The sequence below is a fragment of the Chelonia mydas genome, chromosome 5 (genome assembly GCF_015237465.2).
Source record: "Chelonia mydas isolate rCheMyd1 chromosome 5, rCheMyd1.pri.v2, whole genome shotgun sequence".
NCBI lineage: Eukaryota > Metazoa > Chordata > Testudines > Cheloniidae > Chelonia > Chelonia mydas.
This window is the reverse complement of record NC_051245.2, coordinates 67579170-67601928: the sequence shown is the minus strand read 5'-3', so window position 1 is coordinate 67601928 and position 22759 is coordinate 67579170. Positions and strand designations below refer to the sequence as shown.

General features: G+C 42.6%; 1 protein-coding gene across 15 annotated transcripts in view; it reads right to left on the bottom strand.

Moving 5' to 3' along the window:
- Positions 1-22759, bottom strand: part of FER (FER tyrosine kinase) — a 427220-nt gene that overhangs the window by 89597 nt on the left and 314864 nt on the right. For all 15 annotated transcript variants that reach the window (XM_037901518.2, XM_043547703.1, XM_043547707.1 and 12 more), the window contains one exon: positions 2201-2324. In XM_037901518.2, coding sequence (XP_037757446.1) covers positions 2201-2324 — 124 coding nt within the window. The remainder of the gene's footprint in view (positions 1-2200; positions 2325-22759) is intronic.

The window sequence follows — 22759 nt, the reverse complement described above, 5'->3', positions numbered from 1 at the left end:
TCCCAAACTCGTGACAATCAAAACTTTATATCCCTCATACCACCCTCTCTCTCTATACAATGTAGACCGTGAGCCATTCTGTACCCATATATATACTTTTCAAAAAGCTTCCCAAAAATACGGGTTCAAGAAAAAGATAATTAACAATTACAAAAATTAAACAAATGCTACTGCAAATCATCTAATTAAAACCACTAGAAGATCAACCCTAAGACCACCTGGCCACAAAATTAGTCTGATTTGGGAGATAACATGTAGAGTGGCACCAAGTAAGAAGAAATACTAAGCAAGTAATATAAGAACAATTGAATGAGTATACAGGTTTTAAAAATTCACTGTAAATGAAATTGTATCCCCCAAAATACAATGGTATATGATTGCATCTGAAAAAGCCCAGTCTCCCCTTCACAGATAACAAAAGGCAACCCCCGGATGTACAGCAAATAGCAATGGTTCCAATTAAGCTGAATGATCCAGGAAATCTTTCACCAGAGTTTGAAGAAAACGACGGGGCACGTCTCCAAAAGTAAACGATTTCTTTCTGCAATTATTTGTTTGCATTTTGCAGCTGTCATGTTTTTATGTAATTAAAAATTGCTTTGCTCTTTTTTCAATAACCAGCATTAGAGAACACAAGTTGCTTACAAAGCTACAAAATACCATTTAGTTATTTATTTTTCCCCTTTTTTATTTTCTGGAAATCCTGAAGATCTGAGCAGGCACTTTTCAGCTAACAGTGAGTAGGCCCAGGAACAAAATTAAAGGATACAAATTTATAAGGACATTTAAAAGCACTTCATTTTTATGATTTTGCTTTGATTTAAATTTTGGTTATACTTTCTGAAATGAAAATACCACACTTGGATGCATTCTAATGCGTTAGAATGCTGGGTTTTGAATCCTGTTGTTTTCCCATATTGTTTGTAATACCTCCCTAAGATTTTCAGTGTTGGATACTTTACATTTAGACTTTTTTTTTGTTTCTCTGTTTCTTATGTAGCACAAGCTATCATTAGTGTTTTGTTAATTCATCTGTGCATCATTGATAATGTTAGTACAATTTTGGGCACAGAGTTTGATAGCTAATAGTAATTCCTCAAGTGGATATAAAGTAAAGCACAAAATATGGGGACATCTACATTAATAATGTCAACATTAATAACGCTTACAGAATTTTGTGAAGTATATGGTGGATTTTTTTCTAACTACATTTTTTAGAATTTATAAAACATTCCTCTAATCCAGAATAAGATAAACATTTAACTTGACCTATCTGATAGTGGGACAAATTCATACCTGAAGTAAGTAAGGGAAATATCATTCAGGTCTCTAAAAATCTGACTTCAGTGGAGTTGTACTAGGTATGAAATAAGATCATTAAAATAGGTCAAGCAGCCCAAATCTTAGTTAAAAACTTTTTTTTTTAAACTGTAGTTTGAGCCATATCAACATTGTAAACAAAATCTTTTCTCCATAAAGGAATTACCATTATGTTCCTGTCATCTTCCACCCTCATAGTGATTCATATATGCCATACTAAAAAGCTACACATTGGGATATTTGGGAACACAAATATGGGGGTAAACTCTCTAAATTCCATTGAAATGCAGAAAGCTCCACAGTGGGACTGAGTTGGGAAAAATGGCAAATATGTTACTAGAAAGTGTATTAGGGACTGTTTGGAAAGTTGGCATGAGTGAACAATTAATACTGTTCTGATGCACAGAACTTCTGCTGTATACAACTTCTGCTGTTAGCCCATCTCCATGATTTTATATATCAATGAGTTTCCCTAAAATGGGAAATGTCAGCATATTAACATGTTTCTTCTGGCTATGCATGTTTCTCTTAGCTTCAGACATGACTCTAGCTGGTTAATTAGTTTCTTTAATTGTGCCATAATCCTTTCCTGCCATATCAACCATGTTCTTCTTGACTCAAATTCTCTCTCAGTGAGACATTCATTGCATGTTTAACTTCTCTTTCCTGTCTTAATGGTTGTACAACAGAATAGCTTGGAACCAGAGTTACTAATAATTGAATTCAAAACATAGACACAGAATCAGATCTTTTAAAAAAATGTAGCCCGTTTTACAGTTTAAAGATCCATCCAGTTTATATTAAGCACTACACGTTTACTCTATTATCTAGCCATTAAAGTGGCCAAAACCGTAGTATGGAAAATAAATATCTTCCTTACCTGTGTATACAGTTTTTAGATTCGAGATACGCCATACCAGCAGCAGCATCTAATGAAAATTTCACTAACTGTTTGGTTTTTAGCTCATCCTTCTTCTTTCTTAAAAAGGAGAGGAAATCGCCTCCTAGAGAAATAAACAGATGGACAATGAGATGACAGCAATGATGCTCACATTTCTCTCTTATTAGTGACGCTTGACTGAACAAAAAGTATTATACTATCAGCCATGCTTGTCAACCAATTTGTTTGAGGCTAAGATAAAAAAGAAAATGGAAAGAATACATTCCCATCAGTATGTGGCTTCCTTAAGCTGCCCTGAATATTGCTCTAAGTGCTTCCAGGTGAAAGCTGTACAAAGAATGAAAAAAATTAATCAAGTCCATATTTTTACCACACTGTACATCATATTTCTCTATGTATATTCAATATATATTTGCATAACTATGACTTATGGAGTAAAGAATCTATGGATAATAGGTTGTGATAAAAAGTCGCTTTAATCACATCTTTCAGCAGCAATGGTCTATTTAAAACTGAATATTGCAATAGATGACGAGTCTATATTTGCAGATTTATAACAGTTAAGTAATGTCTCTGCGATTGATGATTAGGGCAAAAGTAAACAAGGGAGAAAGATTACGGGAAGCCATGCACTGCTACATGCTGATGGTTAGAAACTTGAATTCAAGTATAAAATATGCCTCATTGCAGCAGGCAGTGCCAGAAGTCATAGTATAGCTTTTTCAAGTCTAAAGGTTTACATGTTATTATATAGAGAGCCATTTCTCTAGCCTTCATTCCATTTTTCTGTGTACTGAACTGATTCTGGTGATCCTCTCTCAACTAATGCCCCATGACAGTTTTCATATACTTTCTTGGCACTGAAAAGAGGCATTACCATATGTTAAAAGTTTCAGCGGGGGTTTTCTTAGAAGGAAATATCTATTTATATTTCACATTATAAGAGATAAACTGAGGGGTTATTAGAGAGGGGTTTTATTAACAGCAGACATTTTCTCCTTCTAGCTCTATGGCTCTCAAATATTAAGCTGGAGTGTTTGTTAAAGGAATTAGCATCTTAATTGTCAACTCCTGCACTTTTTTACCCACTTTACCAAGAATTTGTGCTCCTTTTGATACAAAAACTCTAGAGGTGATGGCTTACTGAGTTGGTTCCTTATGAAAGCTTCCAGGAAGCTTAACCTACAGCTAAAACTCCGCTGCTTTACCCCCTTTGATTATCCATGGGGCACCGCAAATATTTTGGAAACAAATATGCTTTCCTTTAATATGATTTCTGATTAACTTTTTTGTGTCAGGCAAATGTGACAAGAGAAGGTGAATAATATTTTATCATCTTTTATGTATCCTTTATTATTTAACAGTTCTCAGGAAAAAAAATGAGGGCTTTTTAAAGGAATGTACATAATAGATATACAGATACACACATTTCACTTAGGTGTGTACATATGTATATATGTCATCATTAGGGCTGTCAATTGATTAAAAAATTAATCATGATTAATTGCACAAATAAAAAATTAATTGCATAATTAATTGCGCTCCTAAACAACAATAGAATACCATTTATTTAAATATTTTTGGATGTTTTCTACATTTTCAAATATATTGATTTCATTGACAACACAGAATGCAAACTGTGCCATGCTCACTTTATATTTATTTTTTTATTACAAATACTTGCACTGTAAAAAACAAAATAGTAGTTTTCAATTTACCTGATATAATTACTGCAATCTCTCTATCATGAAAGTGCAACTTACAAATGTACATTTTTTTAAATTACATAACTGCACTCAAAAACAAAACAATGTAAAACTTTAGAACCTACAAGTCCACTCAGTCCTACTTCTTGTTCAGCCAACTGCTAAGACAAACAAGTTTGTTTACATTTGCAGGAGTTAATGCTGCCCACTTCTTGTTTACATCACCTGAAAGTGAGTACAGGCATTCACATGGCACTGCTGTAGCCGGTGATGCAAGATATTTACGTGGCAGACGCACTAAAGATTCATATGTCTCTTCATGCTTCAACCACCACCACTCCAGAGGACATTTGTCCATGTTGATAAAGGGTTCTGCTCAATAATGATCCAAAGCAATGCGGACTGACGCATGTTCATTTTCATCATCTGAGTCAGATGCCACCAGCAGAAAGTTGATTTTCTTTTTCGTGGTCAGGTTCTGTAGTTTCTGCATTGGAGTGTTGCTGTTTTAGGACTTCTGAAACCATGCTCCACACCTCATCCCTCTCAGATTTTGGAAGGCACTTCAGATTCTTAAACCTGGGTTTGAGTGCTGTAGCTATCTTTAGAAATCTCACATAGGTACCTTCTTTGCGTTTTGCCAAATCTGTAGTGTAAGTATTCTTAAAACAAACAACATGTATTGGACCATCATCTGAGACTTCTATAACATGAAATATATGGCAGAATGCGGGTAAAACAGAGCAGGAGACATACAATTGTCCCCCAAGGAGTTGAGTCATAAATTTAATCAACGCATTATTTTTTTTAACAAGCGTCATCAGCATAGAAGCACATTCTTTGGAACTGTGGCTGAAGCATGAAGGGGCACATGAATGTTTAGCATATCTGGCACGTCAATACCTTGCAATGCCAGCTACAAAAGTGCCATGCGAACGTCTGTTCTCACTTTCAAGTGACATTGCAAATAAGAAGTTGGCAGCATTATCTCCGATAAATGTAAACAAACTTGTTTGTCTTAGTGATTGGCTGAACAAGAAGTAGGACTGAGTGGACTTGTAGGCTCTAAAGTTTCACATTGTTTTGTTTCTGACTGCAGTTATGTAACAAAAAAAAATCTAAATTTGTAAGTTGATATAGAGATTACACTACAGTACTTGTATGAGGTGAATTGAAAACTACTATTTCTTTTGTTTATCATTTTTACAGTGCAAACATTTGTAATAAAAAATAATAATATAAAGTCAGCACTGTATACTTTGTATTGTGTGTTGTAATTGAAATCAATATATTTGAAAATGTAGAAGAACATCCAAAAATATTTAATACATTTCAATTGGTATTTTATTGTTTAACAGTGCGATTAAAATGGCAATTAATTGTGATTAATTTTTTTGAGTTAATCGTGAGAGTTATCTGCGATTAATCAACAGCCCTAGTCGTCATATGCTGGAATAAAATGCTGATGTGAAATCAGTACTGTTTTACATGACATATAACTACATGCATTATATCTACATAAAGGTTACAAGCTCAATGCTCAAGTGCATGCAGTACTGGCTGGGCACAACTGGGGGAGAAGGGGAGAACCACAGCAGATTGTGGTTCTCCATTCCAGGGCTGACCAAGGGTTGGTATGGTGCAGTTTGGACCAGTGGTTCTCCACCTGTGGTCTGCAGACCCCTGGAGCAGTCCATGGATTGTGTACAAGACTTGGAATGAAAACTGTCTTAACAGATTTCAACTATATATATATATATATATATATATATACACACACACACACACACACACACACAGAAAACTGTCTTAACAAATTTCAACTATATATATATATATATACACACACACACACACACACACACACACACACATACATACGTACAATAGATTTCTAAAGGGGTCTGGACCTCCGTTTGAAATTTCCGAAGGGCTCCACACAAGCGTTCTTAATTTTTCCGGTGTCATCAAATGAAAAAAGGTTGAGAACCACTAGTTTAGAGCAGCAATGGAGTTTTGCTAAACTATGCTCATCTGACCCATGGCCCCTAAGTGTAGGTGCACCCTGCAATAAAACACCTATGGCCTACCATGGCAGGGGCCTAGGCTTGCAGAAGTTGGACTGCCAGGCTATAAAAGTGCAGTGTAGACATCCAGGCTCAGGAACCCTACAAGAAAGAAGGGATCCAGAGCCAGGGATCCAGCTCGAGTCTCAGCAGCCCTGCAGCCTGACCCCTGGAAGCACAAGTCAGCTGATCTCGGCCAGCCATGGGTGTTTTATTGCAGTGTAGACATATTCTAAGGATCTATCTTTGCAAAGTTCTGGATACTGCATTTTAAGTTCTAATGAAAGATGAAAAAAACCAGAATAGCTAAAGCTTGGCTAAGTACTGACTGAAGACTAAGGGTATGATCAACTCTATGGAATAGGAGTCAAAACACAAGAATCATTCAAGAGGGTGCACTACAAATAGGAAAAATGGGATGAAACTAAGAATGAAAAATGTGTGCTGAATATTTGCAAAAAACATCCTGCCAGTGAATTCTATTAGACTATAAAATAATCTCCCAAGTAAAGTGGAAGCAGCCCCATCATTTGGGCACACTTAAAGTTAAACTGGATAATGCACTAGTACATGTATGGCCAAGTAGATCTTTTCCATCTATAAGGCTCTGTCTACACCACAGAACGTACAGTGGCGTGAGTGCGTCGCAGTAGCACTTGCGGTGGAGACACTCTAAGCTGATGCGAAAGAATTCTCCCATCAGCTTCATAACTCCTGCCTCCATGACAGGTGATAGCTATGTCCATGGGAGAAGCTATCCCGCCAACGTAGCACTGTCTACACCAGCGCTTACGTCAGTGTAACTTACATCGCTCGGGGCGTTGATTATTCATACCCCTGAGCAATGTAAATTATACCGAAGTAACCTGTACTGTAGACAAGGTCTAACTTTTGTCATTCTTTGTCTTGAAATCAGGACCTGTCAAATAAAGCAGGATGTAACAAATTCACAGAAAAAGTATACAACAAATAACTTTCTTTATAATTCTATAAATAAAAAAGAGCTGCTGTCTCAATCCTAACTAAAAACTAAACTAAAATCCTAACAAAACTAAATCCTAATGACCTAGAGCTAGAGATCAAATATTATTAGACATTTTAAAATAAAGAGAATTAAATGGATGCCAGGTTTATCTATATTTCATCTAATATTTTCTGGTTGATGGAAAGCAGGTGCTGACAGAGAGCAGTCTGATAACCATTCCATCAGTAAAGGTGGCCTTTCCTCCTTCCGATACCGTAATAGCATCTTTCTAGTCATAGCACAGGCTTGTAAATCATCTTCAAGAAAAAAGTAGTAAGAATAAGAACTACTATGTTTGTATTTAACAATAAAACATTTTGTTTCATATGGAACACTAATTATCGGTGTAAGGAAATATTTTAATTTTTTTTGAATAATTTAATGATAGTATTTATGGACACCATGAGTTTCTTTAAATTACTGATACAATAGAGTAAAAATATTTATAGCACTGTTCACACATAGTGACTCAAGGCACTTTATAATGGAGACAAAAATACCAAATAACTCTAAAAATATTAAACAAATACCAGAATGAAAAGATGTCTTCAGTCTAGAAGATTTAGAATAATAGAGAGATTCAGAATTCCCAACTATTTATTGAAGGAAGTACAAGATGACAAAGCCCTGGCCACAAATGAATTAACTGGAATTGAATATGGGAAAGAAAGAAGCTTCTGCTTGAGGCACCACACTGAAGATGAAGGCACATAGGAGGAGGTTAGCAAGTCCAAAATATAAAGGGTCTGTCCACACAAAGCCCTCTAAAGTAATTGCCATGAGTTTAAAATCAACCAAGGACACTACAGGAAGCCTGCATATGGTCTCTATGACAAGAGTAGTGTTCTGGATTGACTTGGTCCCAGGGAAGGCCCTAACTGCTGAAATCTCAATAAGCTGAAAACATCTGGTCAGTTTAAAAAAGTCCAGAAAACCATGGCACAAGTTTGAGCTTTGCTGTTCTTGAAAAAGGAATTAATGTTCCCAAATAAACTTTGGAGAGAAACGGGCATACTCTAGTAACAGTCCTAAAATGATGAAAATAATATTTAATGACGTTTTTATTGTGTTCCAACATGGTTACCCCACAATTCAAGAGTCTGAAGAAACACACACATATGGGGGACCCATCAAGATGCAAAATTATAGATGGTATAAAATGTAGCAATCATTTTGGGAATTTCCGTTCGATGAGTGTTTAATCTGGGGGGAATTCGTTGACATTTATAAATTCACAGGTGAAAGCCATCAGCTAATGTTCAGTCTCTGAAAAGATCCAAATATTTCACTTAACTGCACTAAGATACAATAAACCTAAAAACCGAGTCAGCCAAAATGTAAATATTAAACAAGCTAAATTGGAGCACTTAGAGAATCTCAATACTATCCAAAAATTGATTCAATAGAACATATTAATTAAATTAAATATGTTTAGAAAAACAGGATATAAACCACTCCAGTGGAACTTTCCGAACAAACTGATGAAACTCTAACTGAAATTGCTTATAGAAGCTAGCTGCACAAAGATTTAAAAGTAGTACAGTAAGTGTGAAATGTGAGAAAAATATAAAGTGAGAAGATGATAGTTACAGACTCTGGTCACAGTTGACATTTCAATGCTAATAATTACCTCATTATTGTAATCTTCATCCTCCCTTTCCCTTATTGTCCCCCCTTTTGGTTGTCTCTCTAATGAGGCATCTCTAAAATTAGATTGCAAACCCTTCTGGTAGGTACTGTGGCTTTTATTCTGTAAAGCGTCGTGAACACTTTTGGATACTGTACAAAGATAAAAGTAATAATAAAATGCTACTATATTTTGGCAGTGCAACTTTTTTCTCCAGCTCCTTTGAGAAAACTAAATTAGAAATTGGATTATAATCAACAAAATCATTGTGGGTGTAGTTGGGCACTTATCCATGTTTGAAAAAATGTCCACTACTTGAAAAGGAACAAGAAAACAACCAAAGCAGTTTAGTTCACAGTTTTGGTAAAAACAAACAACAAAAGTCCAGTATGCACCAACAAATGACCCATGCAGGCCAAGAATTAAATATATATAGGAGAAAATGACAAAAGAACAGACACAGAAGAGAAACGTCTATGCAGGTCGGAGAAGGTGACCAAAGTACAAGAGTCTAAAGAGGAAACTATTCAATAGGAAACAATAATCATATCTGTTATTTGTATTACTAAAATAGGATGAAGCTCAAGAAAGCAAGAATTCAATAATTGAGTTAGCACTGCATATCACAAGGATTCAAAATCTCTTCTGGGAACTCCAACAAAGCAATTGGCATATTCCTTCCATGAAAAATTAACTCAGGATAAAATATGGAGTGTGCCACAATCAGAGTCTTCCTTTATACTGCTCAAAATAAATTTTCTAGCTCAAATTAGCTTTTAATGGGAACTCCTTGTATATGATTGCCCTAAGAGCCTTGTTAAGAAACAACATCTATCTGAAGTGGACAACGCAGTATCTGCTATTTTAACCCCCAATCCTGCTGGGTCTAATAAACAGCAGGGACTAAACTTCACTGCAGCAGAAAGGATGAAAAGAACAAGGCAGTGGGGGGTGGGGGGGAACCTGCACAAATCATAAAGATTTCAAAACTGAACATTCAAAATTAGCAGTGGGAGAGACATAAGTGAGAGTCAAATATGTTTCTAATTATGAATAAGCTCAAATATAAATGTGAACAAGAGTTGAAAGATTAAAAAAAAAAGGGGGAGGGGGCGAATAATACATGAAAAGATCTGTATAGATCAAAACGAATACAAAAATTACCCATACAAGTGAGTTATTGTTCTCCACAATTGATATGGAACAAAACTCTGCTACCTCCTGTAACAAGCTACTAAAGATAATTAGATGTCAAAAGTAAATAATAATAATAAGATATTCATCTGAAGAAAAAGAAAAGCTAGCCAAAACTGTACACACAATTGGGAATTATAAATCAAGGCAAGAACACTTCTCTTTCCACACTGGCAGACGACATGTCTAAAAATATAAGCTACAGTGTTCTGCAGAATTTCCCCATTAATAAGCTACAACTTTAGATTCCTTAGAGTCTTTTTTAGGAAACTACCTCAAAATACTGTTTACTTTACAGCTATTAAATATTTTAATCAGCATTGTCAAGGTCATCATTGCATTAGCAACTAGAATTTTTGGAGGTATTTACAAGGAAGAAACTTGGAGATATTTTAAAAAAATCAGATTCCAAAATTGAATGTATTCTGCACAGTCAACAAGACCTCTTTATGAACAGTTTCTCTGGCACCAAGTAAAAGCAAATTTCTAAAGTCGGTCTTTCAACCCCAGCAAGGTGCTCTGAAACACAGTATGCTGAAGAGAAGGTTACTCACTTTGTGCAGCAAGTGAGGTTCTTCGAGATGTGCCCCCCTGTGGGTACTCCACTCCAGGTGTTGGGGCATCCCTGTGCCTTTGCTTGGAGAATGTTAGTAGCAGTGCCCATCCGGGTCACGCATGTGTGGTGCCTGCTTTGACGCGCCGTTGGCGCTTCATCTAGTATGTGCGCAACATGTACCCCTCAGTTCCTTCTCTACCGCAGAATCTACCATTTGAACTCCGAAGTAGAGGGGAGTAGGGTGGGTAATGGAGCACTTAAAGGGACACACATTTCAAAGAACGCCAGGTACTGCACAAGGTGAGTAACGTTCTCTTCTTCAAATGATGTCCCTGTAGGTGCTCCACTCCAGGTGACTGTAGAGTGGGAGGGATTTCAGAGTCGGTAGGTTTTGAGCGAAGATAACAAATCTCGGCCCAGCCGTGTATCTGCCTCTAGGCCTTATGTCAGGTTTCAGAGTAACAGCCGTGTTAGTCTGTATTCGCAAAAAGAAAAGGAGTACTTGTGGCACCTTAGAGACTAACCAATTTATCTGAGCATAAGCTTTCATGAGCTACAGCTCACTTCATTGGATGCATACTGAAGATGTTTTTATACACACAAACCAAGAAAAAATGGGTGTTTATCACTACAAAAGGTTTTATCTCCCCCCCCCAACCCTACTCTCCTGATGGTAATAGCTTATCTAAAGTGATCACTCTCCTTACAATGTGTATGATAATCAAGTTGGGCCATTTCCAGCACAAATCCAGGGTTTAACAAGAACGTCTGAGGAACAGGGGGCGGGGGAGGAGGAATAAACAAGAGGAAATAGATTACTTTTTATAATGACTCAACCATTCCCAGTCTCTATTCAAGCCTAAGTTAATTGTATCCAATTTGCAAATTAATTCCAATTCAGCAGTCTCTCAGTGGAGTCTGTTTTCGAAGTTTTTTTGTTGAAGGATAGTCAGTTTGAGATCAGAAATCGAGTGACCAGAGAGATTGAAGTGTTCTCCGACTGGTTTAAGAATGTTATAATTCTTGACATCTGATTTGTGTCCATTTATTCTTTTACGTAGAGACTGTCCAGTCTGACCAATGTACATGGCAGAGGGGCATTGCTGACACATGATGGCATATATCACATTGGTGGATGTGCAGGTGAACGAGACTTTGATAGTGTGGCTGATGTTATTAGGCCCTGTGATGGTGTCCCCTGAATAGATATGTGGGCACAGTTGGCAACGGGCTTATGTGACTGCATAATGTTTAGCAAAGGTGTGTTCAGAGGCCGAGGTGGCAGCTTTACATATGTCTATGAGGGGGACACTGTTTAGAACTGCTACTGACGATGATATTGATCTGGTAGAGTGTGTTCTGATGCCTACTGGAGATAGTATGCCCTTTAGCATAGGTGAATACATCCAGATCCCATTTGGAGAGCCTCTGTGTAGATATGGCAGCACCTTTGGACCATTCTGTGATGGATATGAATAGTTTTGGTGAAGCTCTAAATGGTTTGGCTCTCTCCAAATAGAACGCTAATGCTCGTCTAATGTCTAGAGTGTGCACTGTAGCTTCAAGTGCGTTCTCATGTGGTTTGGGAAACAATGCTGGAAGATGTATTGGTTGATTAATATGGAAGGACGAGGGTATCTTGGGGAGGAATTTAGGATGGGTCCTTTATGTAACTTCATCTTTAAAAAAGATTGTGTATGGGGAGTCTGCCATGAGAGCCCCTATTTCTCCCACGTGTCAAGCCGATGTGGTTGCTTTTAGAAATGCAACCTTCATGGATAGGTGTAGTAGGGAACAGGTCGCCAGGGGTTCAAACAGTTTTCAGGTGAGACCCATTAAGACCAAGTTTAGGTCCCATGGTTGTGTGGGAAGTCTTACTTCTGGAAAGACGGTTTGAATGCCCTTGAGAAATCTTTTAGTGATTGGGTGAGCAAATACTGTGGTGTCGTTAATTTGTTGGTGAAAGCCAACAATAGCCACAAGCCATACTTTTGTTGAACTGAGACACAGGACGAAATGTTTTAATTCAAGAATGTAATCTAATATAAGTGGCATGGGGTGCCGATACCACAGTGATTTGCTTAGTGGTGCAACATTCGGTAAATCTCTTTCATTTTTGTAGGTCGGTCTCATACGTAGTATATTTTCTACTGTGGAGCAGCACTTATTTGACCTGTTCTGAGCAACCTAGTTCATCATTAAAGAATCATAGAGGAGCCATGCTTTCAGATGTAGCATCTCTATCTTCGGATGATGAACCTGAGCCTCGCATTGTGTTAACAGGTCCATCCGAGGTGGGAGAGTGATTGGAGCACATGCTGACATATGTGTTATGAATGGATACCACACTTTTCTTGGCCATGTGGGGGTTATTAGGATGACCCTTGTTTTGTCGGTCCTTATTTTCTGTATTACTCTGGATAGTAATGGCATGGGTGGGAATGCATACAGGAGAGATGTGTCCTATCTGTTTAGAAATGCATCCCCCATTGATTGTGTTCCCAGACCTGCTCTCGAGAAGAATCTTGGGCATTTGCTGTTCTGGGCCGTCGCGAATAGGTCTATCTCCGGGTGACTCTATTTTTGGAATATGTGCTCATCGTTCATCCCCCACTCACGATCGTAGGGAAATTGCCTGAGCTCATCTGCCAAGGTGTTCTGATATCAGATAGGTGAGAGGCAGAGATGTGAATATTGTATTGGATGCACCAGTTCCAGAGTCTCATAGCCTCAGTGCACAGTGAGTGTGATCGGGGCCTCCCCTGGCCTGTTTATGTAGAAGATGTAGGCAATGTTGTCGGTCATTACCCTTATGTTCTGATTCCTTATGAACAGTACGAAGTGGAGGCAGGCATTGCGGACAGCACGGAGTTCTAGCAGATTTATTTGTAGTCTTGTCTTGACTAGGACTGTAGCCCCTGAACTGTGCGGTGTTGCATGTGTGCTCCCCACCCTATGAGGGAGGCATCCATTGCGATAATCAGTGATGGAGGATCCTGTATGAATGGGATCCCCAAGCACATGTTGTGTGGTTGAGTCCACCATGTTAGGGATTTCTTGACTTTGGGTGGCATCGTTAATTGTTTGTTTAATCCATGTTTGGTATGTAGACAGTTCCTAGCCATCCCCGCAGGCAGCGCATATGTAAACGTGCATGTTTCACCACAAATGTGCATGCTGCCATGTGACCCAGAAGTTGGAGACATGGGCGGGCTATAATCTGTGAGCTGTTCCTTACTGTGGATACGAGAGCATTTATTGTGTTGAATCTGTTTTGTGGTTGTGATGCTTTTGCTATCACTGAGTCAAGGTAGGCCCTGATGAATTCTAGTTGTTGAACTGGTTCTACTGTTGACTGTTTTTTGTTATTTGTAGACCCACACTCTGAAAGAAGTCTATTGTCAGTTGGGTAGCCTGGAAGGTGTCTAATCGAGTGTGTGACTTCAGAAGACAGTTGTCCAGGTAAGAGAATATTATCTCTTGTTTTCTCAGGTGCGCCACTACTACCATGAGAATTTTTGAAAAAACTCGAGGTGCATTGATAGGGCAAGAGGTAGAACCTTGTATTCATAGTGGTCTTTGCCTTAGGTAAATCTCAGGAACCACCTGTGGGCAGGATGTATTGTAATATGAAAATAAGTGTCCTGCAGGTCAAGGGCTGAAAACCAGTCCCCCTGTTCCAGTGTTGGTATTATTGTTGTTAATGTGACCATTTTGAACCTTTGTTTTCTCATGAACTTGTTCAGTTGTCTGAGATACAAGATTGGTTGCCACCCCCCATTTTTCTTCTGTTTTAAAAAATAGAAACGCCTCCCCCTATGTTGGATGGGAACTGCTTCCACTGCCCCTAGTCAGAGGAAGTGATCTACCTCTTGTCGAAGCAGATGTTTGTGAGAGGGGTCCCTTTAAAGGGAAAGTAGTATTTTTCGTCTGCTCTTTTGCAGGTACGAGATATGGTGGCTGGAGTTTGCCATACCGTTTTAGCAGGTTCCATTATCACCCTATTAATTGGCAATGCTATCTTGGGTGAGGAAGATGTCTCTAAGATGTCCAGTAATTCATGTTGAGTTTCTAATACTTTTTTCAGAGGAATTTTGAGCTTATCAGTCACCCTTCTGAATAAGTCCCGGAAGTGGTTGAAGTTATCAGCGGTGGTTTAGGGTGGGGGCATTACTGCCTTATCTAGTGAGGAGAATGAATTAATGTTGTTTGGCGAGTTACCAAGAGCAATGCCCTCTTCCTGTTCTGCCATGGGTTCTTCTTCTGTCTCAGTAGTTACAGTCTCCGAGGGTGGAAATGGGTATCTAGAGTCTTACCTACAAGGGCTGGGGAGTCTGCTTAGTGTCTTCTGTAAGATCCGCATGGATCCCAATATGGCCAGTGCCCAGGGAAGGGCAGGGAGGTCTCACCCCTGGGGGTCCATGACATAGTGTCATGTCGTGCACACATGTAGCCCTTGATCATAGTGGTCAAGTTGCCACAGGTGTTCTGATCGGAGAGAAATGGTGAGGGGAGAACACCCCTTCAACCTCGCCATCCTCACCACTTAAGAGTGGGGGCTATCAGAGATAATGGTTGCTTTGGTACTGCTGGCATCAGTGAGCCAGTGGTGCCCAAAGGTGGGGAACTCTGGAGTTGAGGAGACCAACGGGTCCTTCTGGTGCAGAAAGTGGTGCGGTGCCGATTGTATCGAGGGTGCAGCACGCAGAGCCAATGCTGGTGCAGTCTGTGTCAGTGCCATTGCACTAGCAATATTAGGCAGCGGCATAGTTGGCGGAGCAGCTGTCCGTGCTGTCTCCTCCAGCACTGTCTATGGTGCTGTGGTGGAGGAGGGAGATTTAGAGCAACTCAACTCCACACTGGAACACCACATTCTGGCAGCAGCCAACGCATGGGCAGTGCTGGAGGTTCTTGGAGTGTCATAAGTACTGAGCTGCATTGTGATCAGCATCGATGAGAGCCATTTGATCAGAGACCGTTTTCTGGTAGTCTGCTCTCTATGAGGCGAAGAGGACATGTTTCCTCGCAGATTTTTGGGACTTTGGGCATCTTGGTGGAGAAGAGACTGGCGATCTGTGCCAGGAAGAGGTTTCCTGCCCTCGGTTGGATGTTGGTTTTAACGATTTTTCCATCAAAATAAGTTTCAGTCTCAGGTCTCTATCTCTGTGTGCCTTGGCTTTCAGTTGGTTACAATGGGCACATTTCTGAGGAACGTGTGCTTCCCCTAGGCAATGGAAAAATTGTGTCCATCTGACACCAGCACTGCTTCTCTGTACATTGTGAATCGTTTAAATCCTGGTGAACCAGGCATTCTTTTTAGGTTTATATCTAATTCTGAGTGTACTAAAAAAGAGAAAATAATGTATTTATTTATTTATTATTTTGGAAAAGTATGTTAGTATCTAAGGGTATGTCTACACTACAAAATTTGGTCGATATTATAGAAGTCAATTTTTAGAAATCAATTTTATACAGTCAATACCGTATGTCCACACTAAGCGCATTAACTCGCCGGAGTGCATCCTCACTACTGTGGCTAGCATCGCATTATGGAGCAGTGCACTGTGGATAGCTATCCCACAGTTCCCGCAGTCTCCGCCGCCCATTGGAATTCTGGGTTAAGCTCCCAATGCCTAATGGGGCAAAAACATTGTTGCGGTGGTTTTGGGTACATGTCGTCAGTCGCCCCTCCCTCCGTGAAAGCAACGGCAGACAATCGTTTTGCGCCTTTTTTCCGTGCAGATGCCATACTGCTTTCAGCAGATGGTGCAGTAGTACTACTAACCGTCGTCATCCACCGCTTCCATTGCAACTCTGCTCTGCTGCTAATGTCTCAATAGCAAATTTCTCTATGTTGTCTGTCACGGGCTCCTAGGTACACGTGTTCTTCCTTGGGAAATGTGCGCGATGCTAATCATCGTCTTCCACTGCTTCTGCTGCAACTCTGCCCTCCTGCAGACACCATACCTGGGCAAGCATGGAGCCCACTCAGATAACCACGGCAGTTATGAGCATTGTAAACACTTTGCGCATTATCCTGCAGTATGTGCAGAACCAGAACCTGCAAAAGCAGGCGAGGAGGCGACAGCAGTGCGGTGACGAGGACATGGATACAGACTTCTCTCAAAGTACGGGCCCTGGCAATTTGGACATCCTGGTGGCAATGGGGCAGGCTCATGACATGGAATGCCAATTCTGGGCCCGGGACACAGACTGGTGGGACTGCACAGTGTTGCGGGTCTCGAATGATTCCCAGTGGCTGCAAAACTTTCACATGCGTAAAGGCACTTTCATGGAACTTTGTGACTTGTTTTCCCCTGCCCTGAAGCTCAACCCCTTAATGCCATGGCTCATGAAGCCATACACAGGCACCCTGGACAGTAGTAAGAAGCTGTTCAACAATAGGCTGAGCAAGTGCAGAATGGTGGTAGAACGTGCTTTTGGATGTTTAAAAGCACGCTGGGGTAGTTTACTGACTCGGTTAGACCTCAGTGAAACCAATATTCCCATTCTTATTGCTGCTTGCTGTCTGCTCCACAATATCTGTGAGAGTAAGGGGGAGACGTTTATGGTGGGGTGGGAGGTTGAGGCAAATTGCCTGGCCGCTGATTATGCGTAGCCAGACACCAGGGCGATTAGAAGAGCACAGCAAGGTGCGCTGCACATCAGAGAAGCTTTGAAAACCAGTTTCATGACTGGCCAGGCTACGGTGTGACAGTTCTGCTTGTTTCTCCTTGCTGAAAATCCGCCCCCTTGGTTCACTCTACTTCTCTGTAAGCCAATCACCCTTCCCCCTTCAATCACCGCTTGCAGAGGCAATAAAGTCATTGCTGTTTCAGAATCATGCATTCTTTATTAATTCATCACACAAATAGGGGGATAACTGCCAAGGTAGCCCAGGAGGGGTGGGGGAGGAGGGAAGCACCGGGTGGGGTGGTGGATGAGGGGAAGAGGGAAGGACAAGGCCACACTGCACTTCAAAACTTATTGCTGCCTTCTGTTGCTTGGGCAGTCCTCTGGGGTGGAGTGGTTGGGTGCCTGGATTTCCTCCCCCCTCCCCCCCGCATTCTTGGGCATCTGGGTGAGGAAGCTATGGAACTTGGGGAGGAGGGCGGGTGGTTACACAGGGGCTGCAGCGGCGGTCTGCGCTCCTGCTGCCTGCAGCTCCACCAGATGCCGGAACATATCAGTTTGATCCCCCAGTAGCCTCAGCATTGCATCCTGCCTCCTCTCATCATGCTGCCACCACCTCTCCTCTTGCTCCCGCAACCTCACATCTTGCTCGTCCCTCCTGTCCTTATGTTCATTTTCTGCTTTGGACTCTGCCATTGTTTGCCTCTATGCATTCTGCTGAGGTCTTTCAGTGTGGGAGGACTGCATGAGCTCAGAGAACATTTTATCGCGAGTGCATTTTTTTCACCTTCTTATCTGCGCTAGCCTCTGGGACGGAGATGATATGGGGAACATTGAAACATTTGCAGCTGCGGGAGGAAAAAAAGGGAGAGTAGTATTTAAAAAGACATTTTAGAGAACGGGTAGACTCTTTCACAGTGAACAAAGCTGTTAACATTACATAGCACATGTGCTTTCGGTACAAGGTCGCATTTTGCCTCTTATATTGAGGGCCTGCCGGTTTGGTGTGAGAGATCACACACGCAGGGCCGGGCAACAGAATTCGGCTTGCAGGAAGCCATGGTAATCCACAGTCTTTCGGGTTCTTCAACCTTTATAACATGTGGGAATGGTTTCACACAACTCAAACCCCCACAATTCTCTGGGATGATCGCTTCACCCCTCCTCCCGCTGCGTGACTAGTATCAGGGAAGATCCCTGCCAGCCACATGCGAACAGCTCAGCGTGAACGCCCCCGCCCCCCCACGACCCCACCGCATGGTTAAAAGCAGGGATGATTTCTTTTCAGCCACAGGCAAACAGCCCAGCAGGAATGGCCACCTCTGAATGTCCCCTTAATAATGTCCCTGGAGGATTTCCGCTCCATCCCCAGACACTTAACAGACTTTTCCAGTAGCTGTACTGGCCATGAATGCATTCCAGGTCTTCAAGGCAAATTAATCATTAAACACACTTGCTTTTAAACCATGTATTATATTTACAAAGGTACACTCACCAGAGGTGCCTTCTCTGCCTTCAAGTTCTGGGAGCCCGCCTTGGGAGGGTTGGGAAGGTACTGGCTCCAGGGTGGTAAACAGTTCCTGGCTGTTGGGGAGAATGGTTTCATCCTCCTCCTCATCTTGTTCGTCCCCAAAACCCTCATCCCTGTTGCGTGAGACTCCCCCCTTGCAGGAGTCCACGTACAGGGATGGGGTAGTGGTATGGGCACCACTTAGAATTGCATGCAGCTCATCACAGAAGCAGCATGTCTGGGGGTCTGACCCGGAGCAGCCATTTGCCTCTTTGGATTTTTGGTAGGCTTGCCTGAGCTCCTTAAGTTTCATGCGGCACTGCTGCGGGTCCCTGTTATAGCCTCTGTCCTTCATGCCCTTGGAGATTTTTTCAAATATTTTGGCATTTCGTCTTTTGGAATGGAGTTCTGATAGCACGGATTCATCTCCCCATACAACAATCAGATCTAGTACCTCCCGTCTGGTCCATGCTGGAGCTCTTTTGCGATTCTGGGACTGCATGGTCACCTGTGCTGATGAGCTCTGTATGATCACCTCTGCTGATGACCTCACCACACTGGCCAAAGAGGAAATGAAATTCAAAAGTTCCCGGTGCTTTTTCTGTGTACCTGGCTAGTGCATCGGAGTTGAAAGTGCTGTCCAGAGTTGTCACAATGGAGCACTCTGGGATAGCTCCCAGAGGCCGATACTGTTGAATCGCATCCATACAACCCCAAATTCGACCCGGCGATGTCGATTTCAGCGCTAGTCCCCTCGTCGGGGAGGAGTACAGAAAAAGATTTTTAAGACGACAAAAATGGCTTTGTCGTGTGGATGGGTGCAGGGTTAAATCGATCTAACACTGCTAAATATGACCTAAACTCATACTGTAGACCAGGGCTAAGCTATCTTAACTATCTCACAGCAGCAAAATTAATGCTTTTAATGGGACTGCTGGGAGCGCCATCTCAGGCCGGGGACAGTTGAGAAGGAACTGAGGGATCCGGGTTGCACGGGTAGGCTAGATGAAGCGCTAACGGTGCCATGAGGCAGGCACTGCATATGTGCAACCTGTATGGTCACTGCTATTAAAACTCGCTGAGAAAAGGCGCAGTGATGCACTAGCTCCTGGAGTGGAGCACCCACTGGGGCATCACTCGAAGAAGAACTCAACCATTCTCACTGGATTAGAATTAAGAAAGTGACTCAACCAGCACTATAGCTAGGACAACTACAAACACCATTTAAACCCAACATTTAAAAAAAGTAGTTACCTACCTTTTCGTAACTGTTGTTCTTCGAGATGTGTTGCTCATGTCCATTCCATTTTAGGTGTGCGCACACCCATGTGCGCGGTCATCGGAGATTTTTGCCTTAGCGGTATCCTTAGGGTCAGCTGTGGTGCCCCCTTAAGTGCCGTGCTCTTGTGTCAGTATATCAGGTGCTGCTGGCCCTACACCCTCTCAGTTCCTTCTTGCCCTCCTGCAACTCAATTAGAGGGGCAGGAGGGTGGGTAATGCAATGGACATGAGCAACACATCTCAAAGAACAACAGTTATGAAAAGGTATGTAACTGTTTTTTCTTCTTTGAGTGCTTGCTCATATCGATTCCATTCTAGGTGGGCTCGGAGTTCATGGTCGTGCAGATTGCAGTGTTGTCTTGAGCTTGTTGGTAAGTGCATAATGAGACGAGACCATGTGGACAGATGACCAGCTAGCGGCCCTACAGATCTCTTAGATTGGTACCCGTGCCAGTAAGGCCACTGATGATGCTTGTGCCCTAGTAGTGTGTGTCGTCACGATTGCTGGCAGAGGCACTTTTGCCAGCTCATAGCAGTAGTGGATGCAGGCAGTGATCCAGGACAAAATCCTTTGACCAGACACTGGGCGACATTTCATTCTGTCTGCCACCGCCATGAACAACTGCATCAACTTACGGAACAGCTTTGTGCTATCTATGTAGAGGTCAGCACCCTCCTGACATCCAGGGCATGCAGCCTGCATTCCTCATCTGATGTATGAGGCTTTGGAAAGAAGACAGGTAAGTATATGTCCTGGCAAGTATGAAACTGGGAAACTACCTTGGACAGAAACATCAGATGTGGTCACAGCTGGACTTTATCCTTATAGAATGCCAAATAGGGCAGTTCTGAAGTAAGTGCCCTTATCTCAGACACCCTGTGGGACAACATTATTGTAACCAGGAACGAAACCTTCCAGGAGAGGAGCAGAAAAGAGCAAGAAGCCAGAGGCTCGAAGGAAGGCCCCATGAGCCTCAACAGCACAAGATTCAGTCCCAGGGAGGGACGGGATCCCGGATTTGCAGGTAGAGATGATCCAGACCTTCCAAAAAATGGGCCATCATGTCGTGAGTGAAGACTGACTTGCTTTGGAACAGAGGGTGGAAAGCCGAAATAGCAACCATGTGGACCCTGATCAATGACAGGGACAAAATTGTCAGACGTATCCCTGGAGTTTGAGGTGCAGAAGATAATCCAGGATCTCCTGTAGCGAGGCCTGCTCGGCCCGGATGCACCATTCCGAGGCCCAGCACGTGAATCTTTTCTACTTGCCTATAGAATAACCTTTGCCCTGTCCTTTTGACCTTCATGAGAACTGTATGAATCAACAGCACTGGCGGGAAGGCATACATCAGATCCCCTGACCATGGGAGGAGAAACGCAGCTGACAAGGAGCCCCTGTCCATCCCCCAGATCGAACAGAACACGTGGCACTTCCTGTTCTGCCTGGACATGAACAGGCCCACCTGGGGAGTCCCCCATCTCTGGAAGATTGCACTGACTGACTGTGGATGGAGTGACCACTCGTGGTGAGATGAGAAGGTCCTGCTGAAGTGATCTACTAATACGTTCCTGGTCCCGGGCAGGTGCGCGGCTACCAGATGAATGGGATGGCGCACACAAAAGTCGCAAAGGTGGAGAGCTTCTTGGCAAAGGACCAACAACCTGACTCCGCCCTACCTGTTGACGTAACATATCGCGGCGGTATTGTCCATCAGGACCTGCACCACCTTGCCCTTCAGGTGCGGCAAGAAAGTCTGGCGGGCCAGGCGAACCACTCTGAGGTTTTCACATGGGAGATCAGGTCCAACATGGCCTGCAAGCATGCGTCTGGGAGGACGGGTCTGGCCCACGTGGAGTTAAGAACCACTCCGACTTTACTTGTTGCACAGGCCTTCAGGTTGAATTTTTTGTCATTTATCAACAGGCCCAGGTCACGGCAGGTGAAGCACACCAGATCAAGGCGCATTTGTTCCAGAGATCTGCCCTTCATGAGCCAACTGTCAAGATACGGGAAGACCTGGACCCCTCGATGTCTCCATACATTTTGTGAAGACGCTTGGGGCCGATGAGAGGCCAAAGGGCAGCGCCGTGAACTGAAAATGGCACCTGCCCAGTATGAAACAGAGAAAACATCTGTGATCTTGAAATATGGAAATAAACGTCCTTTAGGTGGAGGGTGGCGTACCAGTCTCCCGGATCCAGAGAGAGGATGACAGAGGCCAAGGGGACCATGCGAAACTTCAACTTCATGAATGACTTGAGGTGTTGCAGGTCTAGAATAGGCCTTAGGCTCCCTTTTGCTTTCGGGATTAGGAACTAGTGGTAGTAGGTCCCCTTTCCCTCCATGTCCTGAGGGAACTCCTCCAATGCCCCCAGGTGCAGTAGGTTCTCAATCTCCTGAACAAGGAGTTGCTCACGAAAAGGGTCCCTGAAGAGGGATGGGAAAGAGGGGAGGTGCGAGGAAGGGGCGGCCAAGAATTGCAGGGTATAGCCTCAAAATACTATCTCTAGCACCAAGTGGTCCGAACTCAATGGTAGGAACCAGGCTGAAGGTAGGAATGGAGACGGTTAAGGAAAGAACCAGGTGGATCAGGGGAGATGACTGGGGCATCTCTCTCGAGCACACCCTCAAACGAGCACTTCTGGCCTCCTGGATGCTTTGCCAGACCGGGCTGCGTGGGTGAGTGGGAGAAGAAAGGGCAGCGATGACTAAAGCTCATGTCTCTATCCCTTTGCAGACCCCTACTGAGGCTGCCAAGGCCTTGGTGGTGGTGGTGGGGGGGGGTGGGGCAGACCTGCTTCCTTGCAGACTACAGTGTATGCATACCGAGCTAGTGAAAGGTGGCTCAAGTGGCCTTCAAACCATGCAGAATTCCATCCGTCTGCTCTGCAAAGAGTCCATTCCCATCAAACTGGAGGTCCTGGATTGAGGTCTGCA